The 27,731-nt window shown below is 61.8% G+C and overlaps 4 protein-coding genes and 1 long non-coding RNA gene across 5 annotated transcripts; 3 read left to right on the plus strand and 2 right to left on the minus strand.

The window, feature by feature from the left end:
- The first annotated feature begins 646 nt into the window (after positions 1-646).
- CCR10 (C-C motif chemokine receptor 10) lies at positions 647-2,664 on the plus strand. The gene is made up of 2 exons (XM_021532843.3): positions 647-658; positions 1,459-2,664. Exons 1-2 carry the CDS (start codon positions 647-649, stop codon positions 2,662-2,664), a joined length of 1,218 nt encoding a protein of 405 aa, XP_021388518.2.
- A 2,258-nt stretch (positions 2,665-4,922) lies between these two features.
- On the plus strand, positions 4,923-11,816 carry PLEKHH3 (pleckstrin homology, MyTH4 and FERM domain containing H3). The gene is made up of 13 exons (XM_031507070.2): positions 4,923-5,150; positions 7,005-7,060; positions 7,713-7,801; positions 7,927-8,121; positions 8,302-8,459; positions 8,618-8,741; positions 8,938-9,235; positions 9,337-9,544; positions 9,769-9,905; positions 10,023-10,143; positions 10,218-10,667; positions 10,741-10,932; positions 11,013-11,816. The coding sequence occupies exons 1-13, from the start codon at positions 4,998-5,000 to the stop codon at positions 11,193-11,195; spliced, it is 2,364 nt and encodes a 787-aa protein (XP_031362930.2). The 5' UTR covers positions 4,923-4,997; the 3' UTR covers positions 11,196-11,816.
- An 893-nt stretch (positions 11,817-12,709) lies between these two features.
- TUBG1 (tubulin gamma 1) lies at positions 12,710-19,540 on the minus strand. The gene is made up of 11 exons (XM_021532839.3): positions 19,385-19,540; positions 18,997-19,109; positions 18,390-18,557; positions 18,136-18,204; positions 17,242-17,321; positions 16,525-16,651; positions 15,756-15,842; positions 15,401-15,550; positions 13,965-14,117; positions 13,569-13,730; positions 12,710-13,395 (listed from the first exon to the last, which is right to left on the minus strand). Exons 1-11 carry the CDS (start codon positions 19,431-19,433, stop codon positions 13,198-13,200), a joined length of 1,356 nt encoding a protein of 451 aa, XP_021388514.1. The 5' UTR covers positions 19,434-19,540; the 3' UTR covers positions 12,710-13,197.
- Positions 19,541-19,694: 154 nt separating this feature from the next.
- Positions 19,695-27,260, plus strand: RETREG3 (reticulophagy regulator family member 3). The gene is made up of 9 exons (XM_021532859.3): positions 19,695-19,890; positions 20,442-20,548; positions 21,693-21,723; positions 22,809-22,935; positions 23,611-23,695; positions 24,086-24,223; positions 24,687-24,766; positions 25,133-25,265; positions 25,735-27,260. The coding sequence occupies exons 1-9, from the start codon at positions 19,709-19,711 to the stop codon at positions 26,166-26,168; spliced, it is 1,317 nt and encodes a 438-aa protein (XP_021388534.2). The 5' UTR covers positions 19,695-19,708; the 3' UTR covers positions 26,169-27,260.
- On the minus strand, positions 27,169-27,727 carry LOC144247458 (uncharacterized). The gene is made up of 2 exons (XR_013341166.1): positions 27,633-27,727; positions 27,169-27,497 (listed from the first exon to the last, which is right to left on the minus strand). It is a non-coding gene; the product is annotated as an uncharacterized LOC144247458 (long non-coding RNA).
- Between the last annotated feature and the right edge of the window lie 4 nt (positions 27,728-27,731).

The following is a 27,731-nucleotide window of genomic DNA, read 5'->3' on the forward strand; positions in this document are numbered from 1 at the left end:
ATCTGCTTTTTTAATGAGGAGCTGGGAATTTTGTTGTCAACAACCAGCAACACGCCTGCCCAGCACTGTGGGGATGCAGTACCAGGTTGGGACCCCTGGGTTCATGGTATGCCCTGCACCAACAGCCACCCCAGCTTCTGGAACCACCATGTTTGCCATGAGGAGAAGACAACCCTAGACCAGACAAGGCTCTGCCAATCCTGTTGGAGGAGCACCCTGCCTGTGCCCAGCTCAGTGCCAGCCCACAGCTGCCCCCACTCCATTCATTGGCCCCATTCCTTCTGGTCCTGCAGAAGCCAACAACAGCCCTGGGGTAGGCTGGAGTTTCCTGCAGGTGCTGGATGCCCTCATCCAGACCCTGCTCCCCTGGCTGGGTGCTCCTGGGTTTGGCCTGCACACCCACATGACAGAGACTGAGCAGAGCTGCTATTTCTGTCCCCAGCATGCACAAGTAAAAGATGCACCAAATAAAAAATTCATTTCCAGCTCCAATGTGGTGTCACACCTGCCACCTTCGTCCCCAGGGCTGGGTCTGCTCTGCACGGTTCTCGGTATCAGGAACAGCACGTGGTCAAACCACAGGTCACAGAGCCTGAGACACCAACAGCTTCAGACCCACCGGCCAGGGGAAAGGATCTGCTGTGCAATGACAGAGCAGGTGAGGGGGCTGCAGGGCGAGGGGTTTGATGGGAGCCAGGCAGGACCCCCCCATCACTGGCTTTTCTTAGTGTTTAAGTAGTTCTCTTGTGAGTCCTGTGGGTTTAGACTGGGGAATCAGGGCAGTGCTTGGTGCTCCAGGCCCCTGGGGCCCTGGGCAGGAAAGGGGCTAGAGGAGCTGCTGGAGAGTCAGCCTGCTCTGGCACTGGGTTCTGATCCCACCTGCGGCCCCAGAGCAGTTGAGGGGCCCAAGCCCAGCTGCCTGGGTTCACTGACAGGGGCCAGAGTGAAATTGCTGTTATGAGGCTACTGCGAGTCAGAGAGTGTCAGATCTGCAGATCAGTGGGGTCCCAACTGAGCAGTGCCAGGCTGCAGCACTGTCCCACTGCCCCAGAGCAGGGCTGAGCAGCTGGGGGGTGGGAGCACTGTGCTCAGCTGCCTGCAAGCTGGGAGCTCCCCATCTGGGAGCAGGACTGGGCAGTGCCTACACTGGGATCCCCAGGGTGGTGCGTGGGGGCTTTGGGCACCTGAGGATGCTGGTGTGGATCCCCAAGACTCAACTGCCCAGGGCTGGGGCCGTAGGCTGGGTGCTGAGCCCTGGAGCAGATCCCGGGTACGTGCAGGGTTAGTTTGTGGGACACGGTGCTGTGCTAGGGACACCGTGGCTGGGCTCATGTCCCTCCACCAGCTCTGCATTGCAGATGGCTGCTCAGGAAGTATGTGGTTGCTCTTGCAACTGAGCACATCAAAACTCCTGCTGCTGCGGGGTGGGTGTGAGACAAAAACAAACCCCACATGTAGGGCCAGGGACCAGGGGCCGCGGCACATCCAGGCTGGGTGGAGAAGGGCTTCCCTGGGTGTGGTTTCACCTCGTGGCCGGGCCACCCCTGCCGAGCCCTCCTCACTCAGCCTCCCTCTGCACAGGTGACTCCCAGCCCCGTCTCAACAGAGCTGATGGCCACCACTGAGTTCTTCCCTTGGGAGGACGAGTACTCGGGCGAGGTCAGCATGTTGCCTGAGCTCTGTGAGAAGCAGGGAGTACAGGGCTTTGCCCGCACCTTCCAGCCTGCCGTGTACCTGCTGTTCTTGCTGCTGGGCATAGTGGGGAACGGGCTGGTGCTGCTCACACACACCCGCTACCGCCAGGCACACAGCATCACCGATGTCTGCCTCCTGCACCTCGCTCTGTCCGACCTCCTGCTGCTCCTGACGCTGCCCTTCGCCATCACTGACGCGCTGCTGGGCTGGTCCCCAGGCACAGCCGCCTGCAAGGTGCTGCAAGGTCTCCATGCCCTCAACTTCTACAGCGGCTTCCTGCTCCTCACGGGCATCAGCGCGGATCGCTATGTGGCCATCGTGCGGGCGCCGGCTGCTTACCGCCTGCGCCCACGAGCTCGCCGCCTGGGCTGGCTGGCGGCGGGGCTGGCCTGGCTGCTGGCCACGCTGCTAGCCCTGCCCCAATTCATCTACAGCCAGGCAGAGCAGCACCAGGATCTCCGGCTCTGCCGTGTCGTTTTCCCCCGTGTGGTCTCCCGGGCAGCCCGGGGAGCCACCAACCTGCTGCAGGTGGTGCTCAGCTTCGCGGTGCCCTTGCTGGTGATGGCGAGCTGCTACGCGGCTGTGGCACGGACACTGCTGGCGGCCCGCGGTGCCCAGCCCCAGCGGGCGCTGCGGGTGCTGCTGGCCCTCGTGCTCGTGTTTGTGGCCCTGCAGCTGCCCCACAGCCTGATGGTGCTGCTGGACGCGGCCGAGCTGCTGGCCAGCTGGGAGATGAGCTGCGCCCAGAGCCGCCGCAAGGACCTGGCGCTGCTGGTCACCGGCGGGCTGGCGTACCTGCGCTGCTGCCTCAACCCGCTGCTCTACGCCTTCCTCGGCCAGCGCTTCCGCCAGGAGCTGTGGCTGCTCGCCAGCGACGCCGGCTGCGTGGACTCCCTCGACCCGCGCTGCTCCGGCTTCTCCAGGCCCCGCCGGCGGACATCGGTCTCCAGCTCCTTGGCCGTGGTGTAGGAGCACAGTGCCCGCGGCCGGGGCACGGACCGGCGCCGCGGGGTTCGGTCCCTCCGCGGTTCCCCGGGGACAGCCCCGTCCGTGCGCAGACCTGCCGCAGCGAGCAGCGGGACGCGGGCAGCGCCCGGCAATCCGCACGGTGCCTGCACACGCCCGAGCAGAGCGGAGAGCAGCCCCGCAGCGCCTGCGTGCCCTGCGAGTGCCTCCACTGCCCGGTCCCCGCAATGCCACGCGCGATTCAGGGCAGCCCTGCAATGTCACCGCGTCGCGGGCCGGGCAATGTTCCGCGTGTTCCGGGGGTCCGGGCGGTGCCGGTGAGCCGGTTCGGCGGGTGCAACACTGGGGACAGGCAGGCAGCTGGTTCCCTCTCTCGCAATAAACACCGAACGAGTCCCGCTGGGAGAACGCAGTCTCCGTGCGGGGCGACGCCGCCCCGGGAGGTTTTGTGGGGCCGGGGCGGCTCCGTGGCCACCGGCACCGGCGGGCGATGCCTGCAGGAGGCAGCAGAAGCTCGCGCTTCCTGGTCGCCCTCCGCTCGTCCCCGGCGCTGGAGGGACAGGGCCCTGGAGAGGGGACAGCAGAGACCCCCCCCGGAAAAACCCTCCTTGGGTCCTGCACCCCAGGGCGGGGGCAGAGACACGTTTGTCTCCCCTCCTTACTCCCCCCACGAGCTGCTCTGCCACGGCACATCCCGGCCCAGAGGCTCTGCAGCACCAGGGGGCTGTGCTGGGGCTGGCCCGGCCCGGACATGTGGCGACCAACACACGACCACGGGCTAGGACATGGCGAGCACCACATGTCCCACGGGCTGGCACACGGGGACATGGGCCTGCAGCGCCGGGACAGTGCAGTGTCACACTCACCAGGCCTGGCTAAAGAAGCACTCCACGGTGCCAGGAGCAGGACCGGGCTTGGCTGTGGTGCAGCTGCTCATGGAGTCTCCCAGCAGAGCTGGGCATGCAGAGAAGCACCTCCTGGTCCTGCTGGGGCTGGAGGCTACTTCCTGTTCACCCCCTGTTCTGCCTGGGATTAGCCAGGGCTCAAGTGCAAGAAGCTATTCCAGAAGCTTCACCTACACCTGGGCCAGAAACAGGTTACTGCTGACTCAGCAGCCACAGAGGCAGGGTGATGGGCCTCTGTCCCCCACAACCCTCGGTGGGGGATCAAGAGCCAGATTCGGGCAGTTCTTGGCCAGGCAGAACAGCTGCCCCTGCTGCCCACCCAGCCTGTGGTCTCGGGTGGTCCCGTTCCAGTTCTCTGATGCCCCCACAGCTGGTGGGCTCTGCTCAATGCTTGTGCCTGGCCTGGCTGCACAGCCGGGCCCACACCAGAGGCTCAGCCCCAGGCACAATCCAGAGCAGGCTGCGTGGGAGGGGAACTGGCAGCTGGAGCTTCCTGCCGGCGCATCCCAGCACCCAGGCTCCCAGGGACGGCGGTGACCCAGCAGCTGTAGCGAAGCCAGAGCTTTAACTCCTGGTGCTTCGGGAGTGGGGCCAGGGCCTGGACGCTGCCATGGCACCCATGGCTTGAGGCTACCCCAGACCCCCTGCCACTGGGCAGAGCTCATGGATGAGCTGAGCCACACAGTTGTGGCACTGGCTGGGAGCCCACCATGAACAACTTCCACCATCTCCTTTGTGGAAAGTCGCTATGAGGGCCTGCAGGACAGGCGTGTCTGGGCATGGTGTCCCCCTGCCCACGGTGTCCCCCTGCCCACGGTGTCCTCCTGCCCCCGGTGTCCCCCTGCCCACGGTGCCCTCCTGCCCAAGCACAGGGCCCACGGTGCCCTCCTGACCACGGTGTCCCCCTGCCCACGGTGCCCTCCTGACCACGGTGTCCTCCTGCCCCCGGTGCCCTCCTGCCCGAGCACAGGGCCCACGGTGCTGCCCGCTGGCACAAACTTGGCACCACACCGGGCTGAGTCGCCATGCTGGGACGGGCGCCAGTGCTGCCGCACGCAGGAGCGGGGGCAGCGCATGATGCGGGTGCCGCGGGGCAGGGCAGGGCCCGTGCCCGGTGCCGGTGCCCACACCGGGCGCAGGCGGTGCTCAGTGACGGTGCCCCGCCAGGTGCCGAGGGTCCCCGGTGCGCCCCGCCGGTGGCAGAGCACCGGCCCCCGGCAGCCCGGCCCGCGCTGCCCCCGCCCCGCGCTGACGCAGCGGCGGCCCCGCCGCCCCGGGCGGGAGCTCCGCCCCGGGCCGCGCGCGGCGATTGGCGGCGCCCGGTGACGCGCGGCCCGGCCCGCCCGGGGCGGCGGCGGGGCCGGCGGCCGGTGCGCGGGGCGGGCCGGTCCCGTCGCGTCCCGGTGCCGTCCCGTTGGTGTCGGCGGGGCGATGCCGTTCCCCGGCGGGCTGTGGTGGCTGCTGTGCTGTCGACGGGGCTTCACGCTGCTGCGGCGGGACTACGGCGAGGCGGAGCGGGAGGCGGACGGCGAGGCCGAAGAGGAGGAGGAGGCGTCCTTCGAGCTCCGCGCTCAGGGAGACCAGGTGGGGCCGGCAGCGGCTCTGGGACGGCCACCGGGGCGAGCACAGACGGGCCGGCGGGGCGGTCCCGCGGGGTCGTTCCGGCGGGTGCGGGCAGCCGCAGCCCACGGAAGGCTCCGGGCGGGCGCGGAGGTCCCGGGCTCGCGGGGCAGGGCCGACCGTCCCGGAGCCGCTGCCGCCGGTGCTCCTGCCCGCTCCTTGGCACGGAGCTGCGCGGGGTCTGGCTGCCGTGGCAGAGCCGCGGCGGCCCGGTGCGCGGCGGGGCCCCGGGCTGTCCCGCCGGAGCGCACCGGGACTGTCCCGGGAGCACGTGCCGGGCGCGGAGAGCGGGCCTGGATCTCCCCTCTCCGGCTGCTTCCTCTCTGGAGGGAAACGGAGTGGCGGAAACCGGTGCTTCCTCCGGCCGGGCTGCGTGTGCGGCGGCTGATAGCGCGGGGCGCGGGGGCAGCTCCCGGGGCTCCGGACTGTCCCGCCGCTCTCCTGCACCGAGGGCCGTGGGGCCGAATCCCCCGGACTCGGGGGACACGGGGGTGGTGACTGCCTGCTCTCGCTTGCTGTGGCTCCTCTCCCTTGCCCACTGCGAGGGCTGCAGCACGGCTCTGGCTCTGTCGGTGCTGGCTCTGTCGGTCCCGTAGAAGCAGGTCCCTTTTTGCAGCAGTGGGACAGTGGGAAGTGGGGACCGTGACAGAGCCGCAGCTGGGTCCTCTGGGGACTGGTGGCAGTGCCAAGGGCGCAGCTACGTGAGGAAGCATCTTTGGGCTTCCCACATCCCATGGGCCACACTGGCTCCAGGCTGGCGTGGGCGACTGGTGACGCCAGCTCCCCTGAGAGCCCTTTGCTGTGGCCAGGGGGTCCTTGGAAATCCACAGTGTCAACCGCCCCTTCGTGGGAGCGTGGGAGCAGCTACCCTGGCCCTGTCGCCGCAGCTCCTCTCCTGTTTATTTATATCCCTGAGAAAGAGCCGGCTGCCACCGCTGCCTCCTCTGGACTGCTGCGAGAAACGAGGCACTGCCTCCATGCCTGCAGCCCTGAGGAGCGTGTGAGGCGAGTGGGACAGTGTCTGGAGGTGCTGGCCCTGTGCATGGCTACCCGCACTATGTGACAGGTGCCCTTAATGCCACAGGTCAGTGGCACCCGGCCCTGCCCCACAGCACAGCCATACCTGCGGCGGCTCCCCCCTCCCTGTCGCTATTTTTAGCGTCTGTCTCTTTTTCTTGGCGTTGCGTGCTCCGGCCTGTCGAGCCTCTGGCTGCCCTGTTGGGCTGCAGCTGGCAGGAGCTCCCGTGCATCTCCCAGGACAGCACTGCCGGTGCTTCCATGTCCCCGCACCCCACTCCGCTGGGCGCCCTGCCCGACCCGGTGCCTGCCTGTGCCTGGGCTCTGCCTCGTGTCCCAGCATGTGTGCCAGGGTTTGTCACGTGAGCGGCACTGTCCATGTCAAGTTGTGTGAGGAGGAACTGACCCTGTCCCACTGCAGGGCCAGGGACTTCCCAGTGCTGCGTCCCACCGCCGCGGGCAGGAAGTCAGTGGCCCCATTACAATGGGACTTTGTGCCGTAAGCGTATTACTCAGCACTGACCTTGTGCAATTCTGCACGGTATTCAGCCAGCTGGGTCAGCTGAGGACACATGGCCAGCGCGCCCGCCGGCTGCCCCCGCACCCGGGGTGCCCCAGCTGCAGCCCTGGCTCTTACCGTGGCCTTGTGGGTGCCAGGGCTCTCCTGCCCCATGGCAGCAGGATGTGAGCTTGTCTCTCTGGGCCCGGAGCTGGGTTGAGGAGGAGGCATACAGTCATGCGGGAGGATCCCAGGAATGCCAGGTAATGACCGTGGGACTGAGACGTCTCCTTCCTCCCCAGGGATCCCTGGAGGTGAGCCTGAGCCAGCCCACCCGTAGCAGCAGTGGCTCGGAGCGGTGAGTGTTCCCCTGCCCTGTGTCCCTTGTGCAGTGCTGCAGGAGCTGAGGGACTGGCATGTTGTGGGAGGTTGCCTGGTGCTGGCGTGTGCTGAACCATCCTGCCCACTGAGCCAGCACCAGGCTGTGCTGCTCTGTCAGGTAGAGCAGGGAGCGGCAGAGCCGGGACTGCCGTGCTTGTCCCCGTCCCTGGCGCATCCTCAGGCATGTCTCCATCCCCCTGCCATGCCGGATACTTGACTGCTGCAGGCTTAGCTGATGGGGCTGTGCGTGACTCTTCCTGTGCCAAGAGGCTCTGCCAGGCTGTGTCCATCAGCAGAGGCTGTGCCCTGGGGTGGTTGGTGCTGAGGAAGATGGGGTGCCGGGGCACAGGGGCCTGCTCGCTCGCTGTGCTCGCAGTACTGACGCTGCTGCCAACATTCCTTCCTGGTTGTTCATTTTCCGAATTCCTTGGCAGGGCCAAGACTGCAAACAGCTTATTTTTAGCCGGGGTCATTTGCACCCAATGACTTTGCTGTGTTCCCACCGCAGGGCTGTGGGGTGCCCAGAGCCCCTTGGGCCCCAGCTCATCCCAGCCCCGAGGCCAGCTCCCTGCTCAGGGGTTGTGTGAGACCCCCGCAGGTACCTGAGCTCAGCCCCACGTTGTCCTCAGGTCCCTGCTTGTTGCAGAGGAGATGCGCAGCCTCATCGTGGAGAAGGGCCCAGGGCCAGTGGAGGATGACCCTGACGTTCTTGTGAAAGGTGGGATTGTGCCCCAGCTGTGGCTGGTCCCATCCCAGAGGGATGAGGGGCCTGTGCAGACCCTTCCCTGTGCTGAGAAGGGGTGGGGTGGATGTCAGTGAGGGCTGAGGGTTTCCCGTTCCCAGGCTGGCTGCAGAGGGAGATGCGGGGCTGCATGAAGACCCCCTGGATCCGTCCTCGGAAGTACTGGTTCGTGCTGACGCCCGACTCCCTGGACTACTACAGCAGCAACGAGAAGGGGGCCAGGCGCCTGGGCTCCCTGGTGCTCACCAGCCTCTGCTGTGTGCTCTGGCCAGACAAGCAGCTCTACAAGGAGACGGGTGAGGTGCCCGTGCCCCTTGGCTGGGCTGCGTCTTCCCAGCACAGTCGTGCCCTGTGTTACCCTCCCAGCCCTGAGGGCCTCTTTTGCCCAGAGGAGAGGCTATGCTGAGCCCTGGGGTGCTGAGCCAGCCTGGCTGGGGTGCTGGTGGGCAGTGGGTGAGTGGGTCTGTCCCTCGCAGGCTACTGGAGCGTGACGGTGTTTGGCAGGAAGCACTGCTACCGCCTGTACACGGAGCACCTCAACGAGGCTGTACGCTGGGTGTGCGCCGTGCAGAAGGTCATTGACAGCAAAGCCCCTGTCCAAACGCCCACCCAGCTGCTCATGCGTGATGTCGAGGTGAGCCCATGGCACCGGGCTGCCCATGCCCACAGCCCTAGGCAGCGCTGGGGTGGATGTTTGGGGCCTTGCATGCCCCAGGGTGGTGGTGGGGGTCTGTGCCAGGCACTCGGCCAGGTTATCCCTCTGCAGCTGCTGCCATTGCTTTGCTCCCCCAGGAGCACAGAGACAGCCCCGAGGTTCTGGAGCAGATCTATCGCTGCAACCCCATCCTGCGCTACACCAGTGGCCCCCTCTACGCTCCCCTGCTGCCCTTCCCCTATGGCAGCCTGGACCAAAGCGGTGAGCGGAGGTGGGGGGCACAGAGCTGGGTCCCACACTCTGGGAGGGTGGCAGTGATGGCTGGGCTGGATGTTGTGCGGGACAGGCGGGCGCTGGGCTGGGGCCCGGCTGGCCCTGGGTGTGAGGACAGGGCCCAGCTGCTGGCAGGGGTCCTGGGGAGGACCACGGGGCTGTTAACCCTCATCCCATCCCACAGCCCCCGGCCCCCGCAGCTACACCACGCTGCGCGACGAGGCTGTGAAGCTCTTCAACTCGCTGCAGCAGCTGGAGTCAGAGCGGGACCCAGTGCCGCTGATGCAGGGTGTCCTGCAGACCTGCCTGGACCTGCCGCCGCTGGTGGATGAGATCTACTGCCAGCTGGTGAAGCAGACTACGGAGCCGCCGGCGCCGGGCGGGCAGGGCGACCTGCACTACTGGCAGCTCCTCACCTGCATGAGCTGCACCTTCCTGCCCTCCCCGCCTGTCCTGCGCTTCCTGCGCTTCCACCTGGACAGGTGAGTGCCAGGGGTGCCAGCTCAGGGGTGCCAGAGAGCTTGCCAGGTGCCAGGCGCCACTCAGATCAGTGCCACCCTGATCCTCCTGGCATTTCTTGCAGGACAGAGAATCGTTTCCCTGCCTCGGAGATGGCCAAGTACGCCTGTTTCATCCGGGAGGCGTTGGGAAAGACGAAGGGGAGGGAGTGCGTGCCCTCTCTGGAGGAGATCCTGGTGCTGATGCAGCGGCAAGAGATGATCTGCACAGTGCACTGCCCTGGGGCACCCGCCTGCAGTGTGGCCATCAGTTCCCACACCACAGCCCAGGAGGTGAGGGGTTACAGCTGTGCAGGGGGCTGGGGACATTTTGATGCACAGGGTTGGGTGGGCAGTGTGCCACAGCAGGTGAGCAGGGCCTCTCCCAGCTGAACCGTGGTGGAGAGGGGCTGGAGCTGTCTGCCTTTGCCCACCATGACCTATCTGTGTCCCTTTGCAGCCCTGAGTGCCGTGGCCAGGAACACGTGGTCACCATCGGTTGCCTTTGTCTCGCCCAGGTGGCCCAGGAACTTGTGTCACGCCTGGGGCTGTCCCAGAGCCCCAACCTCTTTGCGCTCTACGAGCAGTCCCGGCGACGGGAGCAGCCAGTGGGCAGTGCCACACTGCTGGCTGATGTCCTCACCAGGTTTGAAAAGTAAATGTCCTGTTCTGCTGCCTATGGAGGAGAGGGGCTGGGGAGCCACGTGTGGGAGGGGACAGATGGGTATGGGGCACATCCACAAGCTGATGGAGCCGGTCCTGTCTGCTGCAGCCTGGCTGGAGAGGACCGGGAGCAGGACCCACCATGCCGGCTCTGCTTCAAGCACTATGGCTTCCTGGACACGGACAATGTGCCACGGGACAGCCTGGAGTTTGCCCTCCTCTTTGAGCAGGTGAGTGGCACTCTGGGGTGGCCGTGCCGTGCCGTGCCGGGGTGGCCGTGCCGGCTCACCCCGCTCTCTCACAGGCGCACGAGATGGTGCTGCGGGGCTACGTGCCCACGTCGGAGGAGACGCTGCAGACGCTGGCGGCCCTGCGCCTGCAGAGTCTCAACAGCGACTTCTCCACCCACGTGCCCTTCCCGCGCCTGGAGGAGCTCTTCCCACCCCGCGTGCTGCACGCCCGCCTGTCGCCCCTGCCCCACCGGCCCCCGGCCAAGTGCCGGGGGGCCCGGCTGCGCGCAGGGCTGCTGGCCGGGGGGCTCTGGGGCCAGGCGCTGGCCAAGCAGCGAGCAGAGCGGGACCAGCGCCTGCGGGGCCGTCTGCGTGAGGAGGGGGCCAGCACCATGGCTGCCATCGTGGAGAAGTGGAAGCTGCTGCAGGGCATGGGCCGGCCCGAGGCCATGGCCGCCTACGTGGCCTTGGTGCGGGAGTGGCCTGGCTTCGGCTCCACACTCTTCGATGTCGACCTGCAAGCGGTGAGGCCCCGGCTGGGTGTGGTACAGGGGCAGCCCTGGCAGTGGACAACCCTGACACCCCTGTCCCTTGCAGAGCCCAGTGGGCCCTGGGCCCCAGCGCCTGTGGCTGGGCATCGGGGCCAAGGCGGTCTCACTCTACAAGCCGGGAGAGCCCGAGCCCTTGGACAGCTTCTGCTACGGCCGCATCTCCTCCTTTGGTGCCTCTGACAGCAGCACCTTCCGCCTCTCCGTGGAGGATCGAGACCTGCTCTTTGAGACCTCCCAGGTAAGGAGCTGCCATCCCTCCACCCTCCCCCGTCACCAAGGGTGTCCCAGCCTGACCCCCTATGCCCCCTCTGCCTGCAGGTGGATGAGATTGCCCAGCTCCTCAACACGTACCTCGCCTCTGCGGGTGCCCAGCGGCTGTCCCAGCCCCAGGAGCCTCCCACCAGTCCCCCCACTTTGGAGCCCAGTGTGCTGCCCCAGGGGCTCTGCCCTGCACCCGAGCCCTGGCAGCACCGGCCACCAGTGGGTTCCTCCCACAGCTAGCCCAGCAGCTGGTGTGGCCACGGAGGTGCTCCCATGGCCGGCGTGGGAGGGCAGCCAAGCCCGGCAGCAAGTGGCAGGTCTGTGCTGGCCCCCAGCTGCTCCAGAGAGCAGGGGGCCAGGGGGTCGTGCTCCCCCACTGCCATTGCCTTTCTGGCTATTCCCTTAATTTATTTTGAGACGCCTGTGCTCCCCACGTCTCCCAGCACTTTCCCTGGCGGGCAGCTGCCCCCAGGCCTGTCCCCGTCCCCTATACCCTGGTGCCTTTGCCTCCAGCACTTGTGTTGCCTGGCCACTCTGCTCATGCCCCGGGCAGAGCAGAGGGTACCAGGCAGTAGTGCTGTGCCATCATCTGTCTGTCCGTCCTCTGGACCCACCCCTTCTGGAAAGCTGCGGGCGGCTTTTGGCCAAGCTGCCCTGGGGACCCACGGGCTCCTCCTGCACGAGTGGCTGGGCTCTGCGGTGGCCCTGTGGCCAGGTTTATGTCACAGGGGTGGCTGGTGAAGTGGCAGCTGGTACGGCTGGGGCTTGGCCCCTCAGTGTTGCCTCTGTAGAGTTTGTTGGTTCTGTCTTGGGATGGGGGGGGTTGGTTGGTTGTTTTTCTAAATAAATGCACAAAGGAAAGGCTGGGCCTCCTGTCCTGGAGCGTGGGCTGACAGCGGGAGGCTGGGACAGTCGGATCCCTGGGGCAGCTAGGGCAGCAGGGCCCGGGACAGGCAGCGGGGAGGAGCAGCACAGTGTGTCCCTGGGGGCAGGGACTGCTGTCCCTCTGGTCATTGCCAGGCGACCTTTGGCATTTCACCAAGAGCACAGGCAGCTCCAGCTCCCCGGCAGCCCCTGGCACTGGCTGCCCCGGCGGGGGGAACTGCCCCAGCCACGGGGGCCGCTGCCAAACGGGTGTGGGAGCCCATGCTGCCACGGTGGCTGTATTTTTAGTCACCTGCTCTGTGCCCCAAAGAGTAAGAGGAAAATGCTAATTTTCACTTTGGGCTGTCTGGGCTTGGGATGGTGCCAGCACTGCCCCTTGTCCCCAGGCCACAGCCCAACTCCCACAGGTCAGGACCAGAGCTGCTGTGTCTGTAACCCTGACACTGTACGGCCTGACACCCATGTCCTTCCTGGTGTTGCTGTCCCCTGCCTCGGCTGCTGAGTGCTGAGGGCACCCCCAGACCCGCATGGCCCACCCCGCACAGGGCCTCACTCCTGTAGAATATCCATGTGGGTGCTGTGTGCTCTGCGGGCAGGGCGGTGCCAGTCCCAGCCCTGGTCAGCCGTGCCGGCAGGTCCTGCCAGTATTTCTGGCTCTGCTGCAGCAGTTGCCCAGTGCTGCCTGGGGCCCATGGCACTGCTAGCTGGGGCAGAGCTGGCTGCACACCCCAGGATATGCCGGTGAGCAGTGGCCATGATACTCCTGTGCAATGGGGCTGGCTGGCCAGAAAGACAAGGCAAGCACCAACCCCAGTCTCTGAATCTGGCTTCCCTGCCTGGCTGTTCAATCTGGAGTCATGCAGCCAGCATCAGTGCAGGAACAGCCTTTATTAAAGCAAAATAACCTACAAAAATATAGATACAGCCCGTGCCCCAGGCCTGATCTGGCCAAGGAGGAACAAGGCTCCTGCCCAGGGCAAGGACTAGCTCAGCCACACGGAGCCTTTGGCCACAGGGGTTGCGTGCGCCCAAACTCGGGGGGCCAGGCCTGTTCCCAGCCCCAGGGTCACTCTCCTCCTCCTCACAGCAAGTGTTGCTCCCACAGGCAGAGGTTCCCTCCCAGCAGAGCGCGCAGCTGCCCCAGTCCTGTCCTGGGCCAGGGCACACGGTGGGGCGGGGGCTGTCCCCCGCCGAGGAGCTGCGGGCTGCCCGCAGAGCTTTCCACAGAGGAGCCCTGGCACGAGGGCTCTGCCGCACCTGGCAGCGCTGAGGGGTGACAAACGTGGGCACGGCAGGGACGAGCCCTGCCGGCGTGCGTGGGGGTGGCCATGGACCTTCCCGTCTCCTGGCAGGGCACTCACTGTTCCTGCGTGCCCCAGGAGATGTAGTCAGGGCGTGTGGCTGCGTGATACTCGTCGATCAGCTGCTGCACGATCTCCCGGGAGTTGTCCAGCTCGTCGAAGTTGTCCTTGAAGATGTCCTCCTTGCGGAACTGCTCCAGGAAAGCCTCTCGCTTGCGCAGCTTGTCGTACTGCCGGCACGTCCGCTCAAACAGCTGGGGAGCAGCGCCGGGTCAGGCGGGCAGAGCTCCCTCCCCAGGGACCCCTCCCAAGAGAAGCCAGCAGGACTGATGGGAGGACACTGAGCCCCGCTGGGAGCCACCCACCCCCGTCCCTGGCTTCATGACAGGCCCAGACTGAAGGGACACGAGGTCTGGAAGGCACTCACCGAGGAGATGTTGGTGTGGTTTGCCATCATGAGCCCGCTGACGCGGTGAGCGGACGGCAGGTAAGGGGACTTGCGGGACAAAGCCACCTGGATGCTGGCAGGGCCCCAGGGGATGAAGTTGGCCAACTTCCTCTCCCGGATCCGCTGCAGACTCTTGTGAACCTGGTGGGATGAGAACAGCAAGGGACAGCAGAGTGAGGGACAAACAGCATGGCCGCAGCAGACCCAGGAGCTGCTCCTCACAGGAAGCACAGCCATGGGAAGGTGGATTTCAGCAGCCTTTCCATGAGGCAAAGCCCAAACAGGAGCAACCTGACGACAGCTCTCAAGCACTGCACATGTTCTTCCCTGAGCCACTCCATGGCCATCAGCACCTGAACTGCCACGGGGACTCACCTGTGTAGGATCCACCTCCCCCTGGATGATGTTGAGGATGGCAATGTAGCAGTGGTTGGTCTGCCTGTCTCGCCCTGTGGACACCATCACGTTTTTAGGCTGCAGCAACCTTCTCATCACGTCCAGGACTGTGGTTTTCCTCACACTGGCCACCTGCACAGGCCAGCCAGGGGTCAGAGGGAGTAGGTGTGTTGCTCCCTGCCCTCCTGCTGCCTGGTACACACACACACACACACACACACACACACACACACAGGAGCAGGGGGCAGCTAGACAGAAATGCCCTCACCCTGGGGATGGAGTCACATGCAAAGCCACATGCTAGACAGGGAAATGCCAACACCACACAACAGGCATGGCCAGGCCAAGAAACAGAGTGTCAGTGGAGGCTCCAGCATTGGGGCTGTCTGGCCTCCAGCTCGCAGCACAGCAGGGGCTGGGGGTGAAGCTCTACTGAGAACAGAGGGACAGGGACCTGTTTTATGTTTTTGCTGTCAAACATGGGTCCTGTCCCACTGCCTGGCAGGGAGCAGTGGGGTTCAACAGGAAAGGGGTTGCTCTCCACTGCATGACCTCCCTGCCTTGCCCAGCTCTGAGCTATGGGCAGCCTGGCCACTCCCCAAGTGGTGCTGGGGCTTTGCCCAGCTGCTGCTGGCCAGGGGGGACACAGCCAGGGCCAGCACCCAGACTGCCCACAGGAGGGACAGCTGGGTGAGGTGCCAGCCCCCTCCTGCACCGGTTGAGCCATTGGCTGAGCCCTGCCCGCACTCCTCCCTTGGAGGACAGATCACACACTGATACCCTTTTCAGAGCCAGCAGTTTTTCAGATTTGCTTCTCTGAGAAACATCCTGAGGAAATGCACACAGGGAGAGGAGAAGAGCAGCTGTTAGTTCCTTCCGGGCCGTGGTGGGTCAGTGCAGGTGAGCACCTCCCGAAACAGAAATGCCCCCCCAGGGGCTGGGGGGCACTGGTTAGGGACCAGCAAAATGCAAGAAGCAGCACTTGAAGTGTAGAGGGATGGCAAATTCACTCTCAGACAGACTGAGCTTCAAGAATGGGCTGACACCTGTAGTCCACCACCAGTGACCATGAGCATTAGTGTCTGCTAAAGCTGATGGCTCATGGGGGTGGCAGCACTGGCAAGGCCACTCTCCTGGCCTTGCTCTCATCACTGCTAAGGGTAGCTTTTGCCAGTCCTGACCCTGATGATCTCGACAGCCACCCTGATGCATGCAGCAGGTAGCCTGGCACAAGCACAACTGCCTGCTCATGTCTGATTCACTGCACATGCAGCAGTCACGTGTGAGCACGTGGGCCTGGCGTTTGGGACGTGCAGTGACAGCTCACAGCGAGACGGGGCTGACAGATGCTGCAAGGTGAGTGTGACAGCCTCTCTGCCCTTGGGGGTGGGAAGGAGAGCCCGGGGCTGCCTTACCGACTGGTCCGTGGTGAGTGGTGTGTAGCCTGTCATCAGGAAGTGCAGCCGGGGCGTGGGGATCAGCGAGGCGATCAGCCCGATCAGGTCATTGTTCATGTACCCGGGATACCTGAGCGTGGTGGTGCTGGCAGACATGATGGTGGACACCTAGGGGAGAGGACAGGGTCAGCAGAGGGTCACAGAGCCTCATGCTGACATGCCAAGGGAAGCTGGGGCATCTGGAAGGGCACAGGACCTTCACTCAGCTCCAGGCTGCCCAGCCCTGAGCCCAGCCCGTGAAGCTGGTTCAGACTAAACTGAACAGAGCAGGGAAACCCCATGCTGGTTTCTCCTGAGGGAAAGTCCTTCTCACCAGCTGGTTGATCTGTGAGAATGACGGGTTCTGAATGTGCAGCCGGTCTGTTGCGATCCGATTCAAGGCTGTGTTGTCCAGAACCACCTGCAAGACAAACCTGGCTCTGTGAAGGGCCCCTGAGGCAGCAAGGAAGGGCAGTCCTGGCTGTGTGTCCCAGGTGGTCCAGCACAGGCCCTGGATGGAGCCCTCTGCACAAGTGGCAGACACTTGAAACCACCAGCTGACTCATGTGTGGCACGTAACTGACACCCTCAATGGAACCTCTTCCCTCCCTCCTGGCTGTGCTCCCCATGCTCTCCCAAAGAGCTCTACCCCTGGGCCAGCACTGCCAGTTGCAGCAGCTCCAGTGCAACTGCTCCTGCACTGCCACGTGCAGGGACCAGCTGCAGGGACCAGCTGTAGGGACGAGCAGTGTCTCGGTTAGACGTGAGCAAAGGCTGAAGGCGCTGCCTGGCTGGGGATGTCGTGGGTGCTGCACAAGACACAGGTGCTGCATTCAGGCAGGGGCTGCAGCACAGAGGAAGCACAGCCAGTCCTCACTGCCTTGGGAACATCTCTTGGACCCAAGGCAGATATGCCAGGCAGCTCTGCAGGGGTTAGCACCAGTGAGGGTCCCTGGAGCCACATCTGCTTGGCCCATCTGTCTGTCTGTTCATTGCTGCTCCCGGGCTCGCAGGCACACGGTGCTGGCCCAGGACGGGCTGCAGTTCTGAGCTGTGGGGACAAGGCTGTCTCCTCAGGGCTGGCTGCACCACAGGCCTCTTACCACACAGTCAGCATTCTGGGTCAGCCTCTTCAGAGTCAGCAGAGAGTTGTACGGCTGGACTACAACATCGCTCATCTCATCCTGGTTTGGGAACACTGAGTAGGTCTCCACCAGTTTCTTGGGATACCTAGTGAGAAGTGCAGCATCTTGAGGGTTAACACCATCAAGCTATGCTCTCCCCTCCCACAGGCTGCCTTAGCAGTCTCCAGGGCTCAGGACAGGGTGAGTCACCAAAGCTGCAGCCAGAGTGGCTCCCAGGGAGGGAGAGAATGTGTCCCAGCAATGCCTACCCCAGCAGCACAGCAGCCGGCTGCCAGAGGAGCTACAGGGAGGCTGAGCCATCCACAGGCTGATTAAGCAGCTGCTCACAAGTATTTTCAAGAGGATGCAAGCTGAAACAGGCCAGGATGGCAGCTCACAGCCTTCAGTCAGAGCCTCCCACCCTCCCCTGCACCGTCAGGGTGTCCGCAGGCAGCTGCCTGATAAGGAGGCTGAGGGAAGGCAGAGCTTGGACAGAACAAGTCCAGTTTCAAAGCCTCTGAAGTCCCCAGGCGTATCAGGAGCCAGCCTTCTGCAGGCAGCGTGCCAGGGATTGCACAAGGCAGTGTTTTGGTGGGGGTGGTGGCTCTGAGTCAGCGCTCTCCAGCTCCTGCTGCAGGCAGGCTGCCCAGGCTGGGCCAGGCACGGGCTGTGGGCAGGGGACAGGGCTGGGCTCACCTGTCATTCAGCCTCTCCAGGAGGTAGGAGCCCAGCCCAGAGCCTGTTCCACCAGCGATGGAGTGGCAGAGCACAAAGCCCTGCAAGGAAGCAGAAGGTGCTGAAGGTGAAGCTCAGCCCCAGAGCAGGCAGACAATGTGTCACCCCTGCTACCTCCAGCAGAGACCTGCCAACAGGGCCAGAGCTCCGTGCAGCAGCTGGGAGCATGGATGCAGCAGACTGACCCCAGCTCCTCCAGACCCCAGCAGCAGCCACAGCTCCTCAGGCCACTCCTGCCCACACAGTGGGACCTGCATCTCTGCACACCCCGCAAAGTGCAACAACTGCTCGGGAGCGCTCAGGATTCCCACCCAGAACAGAACTGGAATAGCTCCAATGTCACCTCTAGGGTCCAGTCCATCCCAGGAAATGGAACTGCATGTCCTCAGCCCTTTCCTGGGTCCTTACACCCCTCCCTCCTCCTAGTCTGACCGAGGCCAAGCTCCCACTGCCTGACTCCAGGGCAGCTCCCACATGCTCAGCTCCCACATCAGGCACTTCAATGTCCTCCATTGTTTCAGTGATGTTCTCCCTTCCCCTGCTGCCATGTCACAGCCTGACATGAACACCTGGCAGCCCTGTCTGCACACAGGGTGTGCATGTTCACATGGACAGCATAAAGAAAATGCCCCACAAGCAAACAGTGGAACAACTCCTGGGGCAGGGTGGCAGATGGAGTGGGAATGGACAGACCCCCTGTTCCTAGATCCCCTCTCTACACGTTCTGTGCTCAGTCCCAGAATCTCACTGAGCTAATCTGTGCCCACTAGAGTGCTGAGCTCAACCTTACAAAGAGCAACCTAGCTGGGAAAACACCAGGCAGGGCCACCAGATCCAAATCCCTTGTTTACTTACTTCCAAACTGTCACTCCCATCAGCCTCTCTGTCTATTATGTCAAAAATATCTTCATGGATCTTTTCTCCCTGCAAGAGAGATCAGGACTGGTTTTGCTCCTTTCCCACAGAACATGGAGAAGAGCTGCTCAAGCTCAGTGTGAGTCGAGTCAGACTGGCAGTGTGGTGCTGTGCCCAGGGTGCCACACAGCACATGGACACAGGACAAAGCCCCAGGGCTGAAGAGTCTCACCCAGCAGCTCTAGGGCTGGTACCTGCGAGAAGCCACTGGCCCAGTTGTTGCCAGCTCCCCCTCCATGCTCAGACAGGTAGATGTTTTCTGGGTTGTAAAGGTTGGCATAAGGGGAGTTGAGGATGGAGTGGATGACACGGGGCTCCAGGTCCAGCAGCACAGCCCGGGGGATGTAGTGCTCATCATCCGCCTACAACGGGAGCAAGAGGATCTCGATGCTGCTGCAGCTCGGTGCCACCTCCCCTGCCAGAGCGTGAGCCACCCCTGGCTGCAGGTGAGCCCCACATGGCCGGGCCTGGCCAGAGGGAGCAGGGAGAGAGAGGCTGCTCCTGTGCTCAGTGCAGCGTCTCTGTGTGTCTCTGTGCCCAGAGCACCGCCAGCCTGGAGTGGGAGGAACTCCGGTGCTTACATAAGCCACTATCTATGGCAGCCACAGCCTCGTGCTTGTGCTCCACCCGCACAGGCTCCGCTCACACACCGGGAGCGCAGGCGGGAGCCCGGAGCGGGAACCGGGGCCGAGCCGCCGCTCCCGCCCGCACGGTGGCGGCAGGGACGCAGCCAGCCCGGCTGCACTGCCGGGGCACAGGGAGCAGGGCAGCACTCGGTGCCCGCTCCGCGGCCGCCCGTACCTGGTAAAAGAAAACGTCCTTGCGGTCGGTGCCCTCGGTGGCGAACTCTTCCACGATGCCCTCGGGGCTGATGCCGTGCTCGGCGCAGAGCTGCTTCCAGAACTCGAACCCGACTGCGGGGAGGAGCGCTTAGACAGACCGAGACCGAGACCGAGACCGAGACCGAGACCGGGACCGGGACCGAGACCGAGACCGAGACCGAGACCGGGACCGGGACCGGGACCGGAGCGCCCCGGTCCGCAGGCCCCGCCCCATCCCGCCTGGCCCCACCCCACCCGTCCCAAGCCCCGCCCCGTCCCGCCAGGCCCCGCTAACTGCCCCCCCCACAGCATCCCGACCCCGCCCGGCGCGCGCTCCCCCGGGCCCGCCGCGGCCGTGCCGCGCTCACTCTGGTTGCCGCACTGGCCCAGCTGCAGGGTGATGATCTCCCGCGGCATCGCGGCCGAGGCTCCGCTCCGCTCCGCGCCCCGCCCGACTCCGGTACCGCCGCGTCTCCCGCCGGCGCCAACGGCAGTGCGCGCGCGCACCGCGCACTTCCGGGGCAGCGCCGCGCACCTCTGTCCGCGGCGCGTCCCGCCAGGAGGTGCAGGCCGCGCATGCGCCAAGATGGCGGCGCGCTGAGCGGAGTCGCCGCGTGTTGCTGGGGGCCGCCATGGTTGCGGCGGCCGTGCGCGCGCGGCGGGCGGGCGGATGTTGACGCCGTGAGGGAGCGATGGCGGCGGCGGCGGGGCCCGGGCCCGGGGAGCGGCAGCGGCGGGTGCAGGCGCTGAGCGCGGCACTGCGCGGCCGCCTCGGGCCCTACGAGGCGCTGCTGGGTGCCGTACAGGCCGCGCTGGTGTGGGAGCGGCCGGGCCGCAGCGCGCTGTGCTGGGTGGCGGTGCACGGCCTGTTCTGGTGAGCGGCGGGCTGGCACCGGGACCGGCACCGGGATGGGGATCGGGATAGGGACAGGGACCGGGACCGGGATAGGGACAGGGACAGGGACTGGGATAGGGACCAGCACCGGGACTGGGACTGGGATAGGGACCGGCACCGGGATGGAGACCGGGATCGGGACCGGGCCGGCAGGGCTGAGCCGGCGGGGCTCGGGGAGCTGTCCCCGGGAGGAGCGGACCGTGAGGGGCCCGGGAGCGCTGGGTCCACTGCAGCCCCGGCCTCTCCGTGTACCCGAGAGCGTTTCAGACCAGCCGGGAGAGCTCAGCCTGCTGTGGCGCTGGAGGGAGGGCGGCTTGCCTGGGACAGGAGCTGTGCAGCAGGGCTGGCCCGGGAGAACCGACACGGGCAAACGAGTCACCCGGCAGCTGCCCCCGGGGCACGCTGCGTGCTGACTGAGTAGCAGGTGCTGAGTTTTCCTCCTGAGTGAGTGGTTTGAGGTTGGTTTGTGTTATCCCTTTTTGTCTCATAAAGATCTGGCCAGTACCAACTCATTGGTTTCTTCCCTGTAGGTTCTTTGCTCTGACTTCCCTTCGTTTGCTGTTCCTGATTGCTGTAACACTCATAGTAGTAGTGTGTCTAGACCAGTGGAAGCACAAAATCTGGCCAGAAATTGGTGGTAAGTTGCATTTTGAGCTCATAGCAGCAAATCAAGCCCAGTTTCCAGCCCCACAACTACAGGCTCTATACTGCCTGCAGTTACATGGTTAAAACCTCAGCTTTTTGCTTTAAGAGTCTAGAAGGCAGCAAGAGTACTGCAGGCATGCTCTTTCTGGAGATGGAGTATTCTAACCTGTGTAAACACAAGTTCTTTTTGTGCTTGTGACACTGGTATTTGTCTTGTAATCCTGAACCACAGGATGTACGTGATCTAGTGCAGGCATGAGACCATGATTCACTTTCTGAGCATTCAGTACCAGGGTGAGAAATGGAAGCATATGTGGAACTCATCTGGATTCCCCCTCAGAATCCATAATCAGTTTAGGATGAAGACAAAGTCTCAGTCTTGCGGTTGATCAGAGATTTCTTTGGGAGAAGAGGCATCTGAGCAGCTGTAATGAAGTTAGTTTCCAGCTTGCAGTAACCAAAGCAGTTGTGTCCCTCCTTTGTGACATTAATACACTGATGAACACCCCCATTCCAAGCAGCTCGGGGTCCCTTGGCTTTGCATGGACAGGTTAGTTTGGAGCAGTGTGAGGGTCTGCATGTTCCCAGGGCTGGTTCCCTGACTAACCAGCAAGTTCAGCTTCCAGCTTTCTGCTTCAATACGTGTTCTCTGTAGTTCCTGGGAAGACATTAAAGCTTTCTCAGTTTCAAAGCTTGGCTCAGGCTCCTTCTTAGGAGACAGCGTCTGTCCAGCTCCCTCATCCCTCTGATTTGATCTCTCAGGGTGGCTGGTACATCCCTTTCAAGTCCCAGCCTGGGTGGGAAAGTATCAAAGGATTTAAATCCCTGGTGCCTACAGTCTGCAGGCTGTGCCTCCTCTGCAGCTGGGGCGTGCAGGGAGTGGGGGAGAGGGAAGTGGGCAGCCTCTAGTGTCCAACAAACACCAAGGAGCAACAGGGAGACTCTTGCAGTCCTGTGCTGTCACACGTACACGCTCAAGATTTGTTATGGAGTGATGCCTCTCCATCCTGTAATTACAGTTAATGTCTTTTCCAGGTGTTCCCCAGCTCATTAAAGCTTTACTTAAATCCCAAGAGCTAAACATTCCCATGGCAAATTCCTTGAAACTAATGTAGTGTCTGTTCTTAATATTTTAGTGGCAAGACCTGATGAATTAGACAATGAGAGGTAGGAAACTAATTGACTCCTCTGCTGTGATACTTTGCTGTGATACTGTGTTGTTACCTGCACGTGCTTGGGATATTGGCCCCTTTGGGCCAGGAGGAGGGGGAGAAGGGAGGAGGGAGCTGGGAGCTGCTCGACCAGAGGGCAGATGGAAACCCAGGTGCAGTCAGGTGGTTGTGAGATGTTTTTGACTTGCCCAAGCCATTTTATTGTACTTTGCCTTCATACCAGCCTCCAGATATGCTTGCTTAACTCCCTGCTGCCTGAAGTTAGAGGTGCTGCCTTAGGAGCAATTCCTCTTGTTTGGGTCTCCAGTAGCAGGAAAACAGCATTTCTGTGGGAATTAATGAAGTCTTTTGAGACTTGATAGGGAATATTTAACAGGCTGGTTCCAGCAGTTGTTCCTGCATAGTTATGATCTGACTGCAGCATTAATTATGGGTTGAGAAATGCTGAGGTGTTGCCTCACTGCTCACACCTGCCTCTCTGGGCACACCTTCCTGCCGCCACTGCCAGGCTGTGCTGGATGTCAGTTCCTGATTAAATCACCTGAGCTGGTGCCAAAGGACAATTGTCTTTATTCATTCTTTTTTAAGAGGCCCAAGCACAAAAGGAATTGCTCTTTCTAAACTTCAGGTACTCATGACTAGCAGTTAGGCAACACTAACAGAACTGACCAATTCAAGGCCTCCAAAGTAACTGAGTACATGAAGTGAGGTGCAAGGCTGCTTCTAGACCTCATGCTGAACACTTGGAGGCTGCAGTTGACCAGATAAACACAGAAAAAGTAAATGGAATCACTTGATTTGCCTCTGCACTGTGCACTCCCTGCAGTAGCGTAGAAACTGGTCCAGACCATTGACTGAAATTCCTGCTCATCAGCTGCTGTGGGAGCACTGGGATGCTGCTAGAGGGGCTGTAGATGAACTGCTTTGGGCAGGGCACTGCTTGGAGGGCAAGTGACCCTCATCTCTAGAGCTCTGTCTGGGTGGGAACAGAAGGAAGCATTAAGACAAGTATTCGTAAGAAGGGTCTTCAACCCTGACACTGATGCAACAATATCTTCCCAAATTCTGCCTTCACTGCAGCTGGGGATACGTCCACCCTCGGCTGCTGGGACTGCCAGAGCTCTGTCATCATTTGGCTGAAGGATGGGTGACTGGGACCAACTTCTTAAGTAATCTCTTCGTTTTCAAGAGGCAAAGTCCTGGCAAGGTAAGAATGTACAGTTCAGAAATAATCTGTTTGGTGTGGAGCCTCTGCTGACCACAAGGATCCTCCTGTGCTGGCATCCAGTACTGGCTGAACTCGTTTCTGGATGGGAGGTTGTCATGGGAGGTCTCCCACAACACCATGCCTATTACATGGTGGGGAAGAATGGAAAGCCTAGGCAGAATAATCAGGTTGTGGAGGAGGGAGGAGAAAGTGAATGTCAGTGTGTGGATTGCACCACTGAAGTGAGAGCGTGGCTGCTCCTTCTGTAGGTTTCTGGCTTTTCAAGTGTCTGTCAAACTGGTCTCCTCACTGGGTTTTAACAGCTTGAGAAAGTGTGTCAAGCTTTTTTGAGTTTATGGAAAGAGAAACCTGTAGCACAGTGATAGTGTCCTTGTCCTCTTCACCTTGAAGAGCTCTCTAGTTTAGCTTCTTCCTTGCTGTTCTGTCCTTGCTGTGGGAAGTTCCTCTTGCCCTGAGACAGGAGGCCTCAGCTGCCTGTGGCTCTGAGGGCAGATACCCCTTTGTCTGTGCCCACACTGGAGCAGGTGGTTGGACACTGTGAAGGCTTCACCTTTGGAACAATGACTTGACCCAGAATTTGCAGAGGCTGAGATGTCAAGAAGTGAGTGGACCTACTGCTTAACCCTGGAAACTCACTGTCTCCCTTGTCTTCAGTTTTGCCTTCTAGTGTGTGGAGTGTTCACTTTCCTGGCTGTCCTGGGCCGGTATATCCCTGGGCTCTTGCTCTCATACTTGCTGTGTAAGTAAATCTCTGTGCCAACACAGACTTACATGTGAAATGCAATGAGTGGGTGCCAGGTTCTGAGGAATGGGGCTCAAAAGAAAAGCTTGTGTGAATGGCTTTAAAATTTAAAACAATGCATTCTGCCAGGAATGTGGTGGTTCTTGACCAGGACTTAAAGTCTGGTCTGCAGAGATGTTTGAGTGCTTAGTAACTACAGGTCTAAGCACTAACAGGTTGGCCTCTCAATTTTGTTAAATTGGCAGAGGTGATGGCACCTGTTCTAACAGCACTGCCCTCAGTGCTCGGAGCTGCCGTGCTCTGTGTTGTGCTGCATCACAAAACAGGCAGGATGTTTTCCAAGCAGCATCCTGAATGACCTTCTAACCTGCATCCCACTCCCTGCAGTGCTCTTGGTCCTGCTGTGGCCCCTGGCCGTGTACCACAGGCTGGGGCAGCGCATGTACCTGCGGCTGGAGCCCGTGCTGCAGCGGCTGGACTTCAGCGTCCGGGGATACATGACAGCGAGGCAGCGCGACAGGCAGCGTGAGTTCTGGCCCTTGCTGGCCCCAGGGTTTCACACCTTGGTCTTTGAGACCTGGAACGGGCTGTGAACAGAGGCTCCGGCCGTGGTGGGTGGTAGGGGCTGCATGTCTGGTATGGCAAATTCTTGGAACTGCCTTGGGAAGAGAGAGAGGCAGTTCCGCCTCTGCAGCCATCTCCTGGGAAGCAGCTGCCGTGGGCTTTTCACAGCACTGAGCTGCTCCAGTTCTAGGCTGCCAGAACTGTGTGTTCTCTATTCTGGAAAAAGGAGGAAAGGCTCTGTGCGAGGGAGTTCTAAACATGTTCATTTCAGCAAAAACCCTGCTATGGCTGCAGTCAGAAATGATCATGGCTTTGCTGTGGAACAGAGCTGGCTCTGCTCTGCTGTGTGCAGTTTGGGGTTTTCTGGTCCTGCACAGAGCCTTGCCCCAGTAGCAGTAACAACTTTGTGTCTGGTTTCTACCAGTGCGTGGCGGGGCCCTTGGTCAGGAAGCCGCAGACGACGGAAGTGACAGCGAAGAGGAGCTGGCTGCGTTCTGCCCCAAGGTAACTGAGCCTCTGGGAGAGGGAAGAGCTCAGCTAGAAAGAGCAAACCACACTGTGGGGATGTGCAGCATCTGGCTGAGACGTGAGCAGCACATCTGGCAGCACAGCTGAGAGTGACAGGAGAGCAGATGAGGACACTGTCCTTTCAGATTTGTCTTGCCCATTCTGTTCCACGAAAGAATGTCCAGAGCTGTTTGTGCCAGCTGCAGTCTCCTAGCCTGTGCAGTAAATGTGAATGAGTCTCAGGTACCAGTCTCCCATGGGGGCCAGGTTTAGCTGGAGAACACTCCATCATCTGTTTTGTCTTGAGGCATGGGGATAACCTTTCTAGTGCTGATGTTTTCAATTTTTTCTTCTATTTCAAAGCTGGATGACTCCGTGGTTGCCAAGGAACTGACCATCTCCGACTCTGAGCATTCAGATGCTGAGGTTTCCTATACTGAAAATGGGATGTTTAACCTTTCAAGGGGTCAGACGCCCCTGACAGAGGGATCAGAAGGTGAGAGGAAACAGCTTCTGGAAGGTGTGGAATGCCAAACAGGCACCACTGTGATAGGCTGGAGGGAGGATGTGTTCCCATCATTGAAGTCTGGCTGTTTGATGTCAGCCTTGCTGCTGGAAATGCGCTGCAATTGCCTGTTTTGTTCAGAACTGAACTTCCTCCTTCACTCCTGTGGTGCTTGAGGGGAGCGAGGGCAGCAGCTCTGCAAAGGCAGATCTGGCTCTGCCAGCCTGGCTGTGGGTGCTGCTGCTCCCCTCTCGCAGGTGGCTGCTTTGGCACCCCTGTTCCTTGCGAGTGAGCTGGGAGGTCAGTGGGATCTGAACACTTGGGATGGGGGAGGGAGCTGCTGAAGAGAGTGGTCTGTGAGCTCCCAACAGTCCATCCAGGGGAGGTGCTGGCCCAGCTCCTGCCTGGGCCTGTGGGTGCTGGTGAGTACTGGCAATTAAAGAACTTTCTCCTCTTCCAGACCTGGATGGTCACAGTGACCCAGAAGAATCTTTTGCCAGGGATCTCCCTGACTTTCCCTCCATAAACCCAGAAGCAACTGGCATAGATGATGAAGATGACACCAGCATTGGGATCCCGAGCCTGGCGTACCGCTCACAAGGGACAGAGGATCTGCAGCTCCCATACGAGCAGGAGGAACTTGGCACGCTGCCATCAGTGCAGAATCTCACCAACAACATCGCTGGCTTTGTCACCAGGGGCATGATCCAGCTGGCACTGTCAGGGGGCCCTCAGCCCGGCTCCTCACGCAGCACCAATCCCCAGAGAGGGGCAAAGACTCACCTCAGAGCAGCCAGTTTGGACTTGGACACTGATGCTGAAGGGGATGACTTTGAACTGCTGGATCAGTCCGAGCTGAACCAGCTGGATCCCACTGGCTCCCGGGGCCAGTAAATCATCCTGTCACTTCCCTCTGGTTTTCTGTTGCGCATCATGGAGTGAATCCTAGAAGGAAAAGCTTTGCACAGTTCTCTCAATCGTCTCCTGTGAGTCTGGGTGATGTGACAGCCAGTCCTGGCTGGGTGCACCGCTGCGACTTGTGACTCCGTAGCCTCGCTTGGATCTTAAAATAAAGGACACTGGCAATCTGTAGGGAAGAGGCGTTGATGGGATAGCTCCACAATCACCCTGCACTGTCTGACGTGATGCTGCCTGCTCCAAACTTGCTCTAAGACAATAAATCTGGTGTTTGTGGCTCTCAAGTCCAGTGGGACTGACAGCATCGCCAGGAACAATTGTGCACTGAGTTCTGGTGCTGATGTGTAACCAGGGGAACAGGACAGAGCCCCTCTGACGTGGTGTCTGGGACTCAGTGCTGTTCTGTCTCTGACAGCTGTTCCCCTATCCCAATATGTGCACAAATCCAAGTCTTCTCTCCCAGCAATATCCAACTCCAGGTGGAACCAAGCCCCTTGCTCCACTGTGGATGTTGTGCAGCCACAATGTTTTCCTTGCACTGGCTGCTCCCTCGGCTCCAGCTCCTTGTGATGCTGTTTTGTAAGAGCTCAATGGCAATAAGACACCTGCTGTGACCATCAGACCACCTACAAGAACATCCACGTGTAGCCCCTGCTCTTGTGTTGCTTTTCTGAACTAACAGCCTTTGTTAACAGCCAGCTAACACTTTGCTAGAAACCCCTGTGCTGCTCCAGTGCGTTCCCGTGGGCAGGGCCGAGGCTGTGCATCACCCCGGCTGTTTTCCTGGAGGAAGGAGGAGGTGGAGCAGGGCTGACAGGGCGGTGGTGTGTTCCCTGGGCCCTTGCTGCCTCCAGCCCTGTGCAGGCAGAGCCCAGCACAGGGACAGCAGCCCAGACCACCAGTGACTGAGGAGGTCGTGCCTGCCACGGTCCTGTGAACAAACCAGCAGACCCCAGGGAGAGCCAGCCCCCTGTGCCCACCGAGTGCCCCCGTTACTTTTCCTAAGCCATACAGACCTAGTTCTGATCACATTTGTGCATCCAAGAACGTACCTCGTCAGGGACCCCGTTACTGGCTGTTGTTTGTCTGATTCCGCTTATCCGACTGCGTCGGCCGTGCCGGGGGAGGTCGGGGACGGGGTGGCGGCCTCAGCCGGGAAAGGGAGGCCGGTAACGGGTGGTTCCATACTCGAGGCCTTTCGCCTCGAGTCCCGTGCGGAGGTGGGGGAGGGCCAGGGGGCTGCGCTGCTCGCCCGTTCCGGTCGGTGAGTGCCGCGGTAGGAGTGCTGTTCCGCTCGGTGAGTGCCTGCCCGGGAGTGCCCGTTCCACTCGGTGAGTGCCTGCCCGGGAGTGCCCGTTCCGCTCGGTGAGTGCCGCGGTAGGAGTGCTGTTCCACTCGGTGAGTGCCTGCCCGGGGGTGCCCGTTCCGCTCGGTGAGTGCCTGCCCGGGAGTGCCCGTTCCGCTCGGTGAGTGCCTGCCCGGGGCGCTGAGCCCCGCGCCGGCCCGGCCCGGACTCGCTCCCGCCGCGGGCCCCGTTCC

Source organism: Lonchura striata, chromosome 25, assembly GCF_046129695.1.
Source record: "Lonchura striata isolate bLonStr1 chromosome 25, bLonStr1.mat, whole genome shotgun sequence".
Classification (NCBI taxonomy): domain Eukaryota; kingdom Metazoa; phylum Chordata; class Aves; order Passeriformes; family Estrildidae; genus Lonchura; species Lonchura striata.

Coding starts and splice junctions, on each gene's coding strand:
- RETREG3 (XM_021532859.3), top strand. CDS start 19,709: ATGGCGGCGGCGGCGGGGCCCGGGCCCGGGGAGCGGCAGCGGCGGGTG. Junction 24,224..24,686: donor GAGGCAGCGCGACAGGCAGC/GTGAGTTCTGGC, acceptor GGTTTCTACCAG/TGCGTGGCGGGGCCCTTGGT. Junction 24,767..25,132: donor TGGCTGCGTTCTGCCCCAAG/GTAACTGAGCCT, acceptor TCTATTTCAAAG/CTGGATGACTCCGTGGTTGC.
- PLEKHH3 (XM_031507070.2), top strand. CDS start 4,998: ATGCCGTTCCCCGGCGGGCTGTGGTGGCTGCTGTGCTGTCGACGGGGC. Junction 5,151..7,004: donor TCCGCGCTCAGGGAGACCAG/GTGGGGCCGGCA, acceptor CTTCCTCCCCAG/GGATCCCTGGAGGTGAGCCT. Junction 8,742..8,937: donor TGGCAGCCTGGACCAAAGCG/GTGAGCGGAGGT, acceptor CCCATCCCACAG/CCCCCGGCCCCCGCAGCTAC.
- TUBG1 (XM_021532839.3), bottom strand. CDS start 19,433: ATGCCGCGGGAGATCATCACCCTGCAGCTGGGCCAGTGCGGCAACCAG. Junction 18,205..18,389: donor GGGCCAGTGGCTTCTCGCAG/GTACCAGCCCTA, acceptor TCTCTCTTGCAG/GGAGAAAAGATCCATGAAGA. Junction 13,731..13,964: donor GGGAGGTGGATCCTACACAG/GTGAGTCCCCGT, acceptor TCATCCCACCAG/GTTCACAAGAGTCTGCAGCG.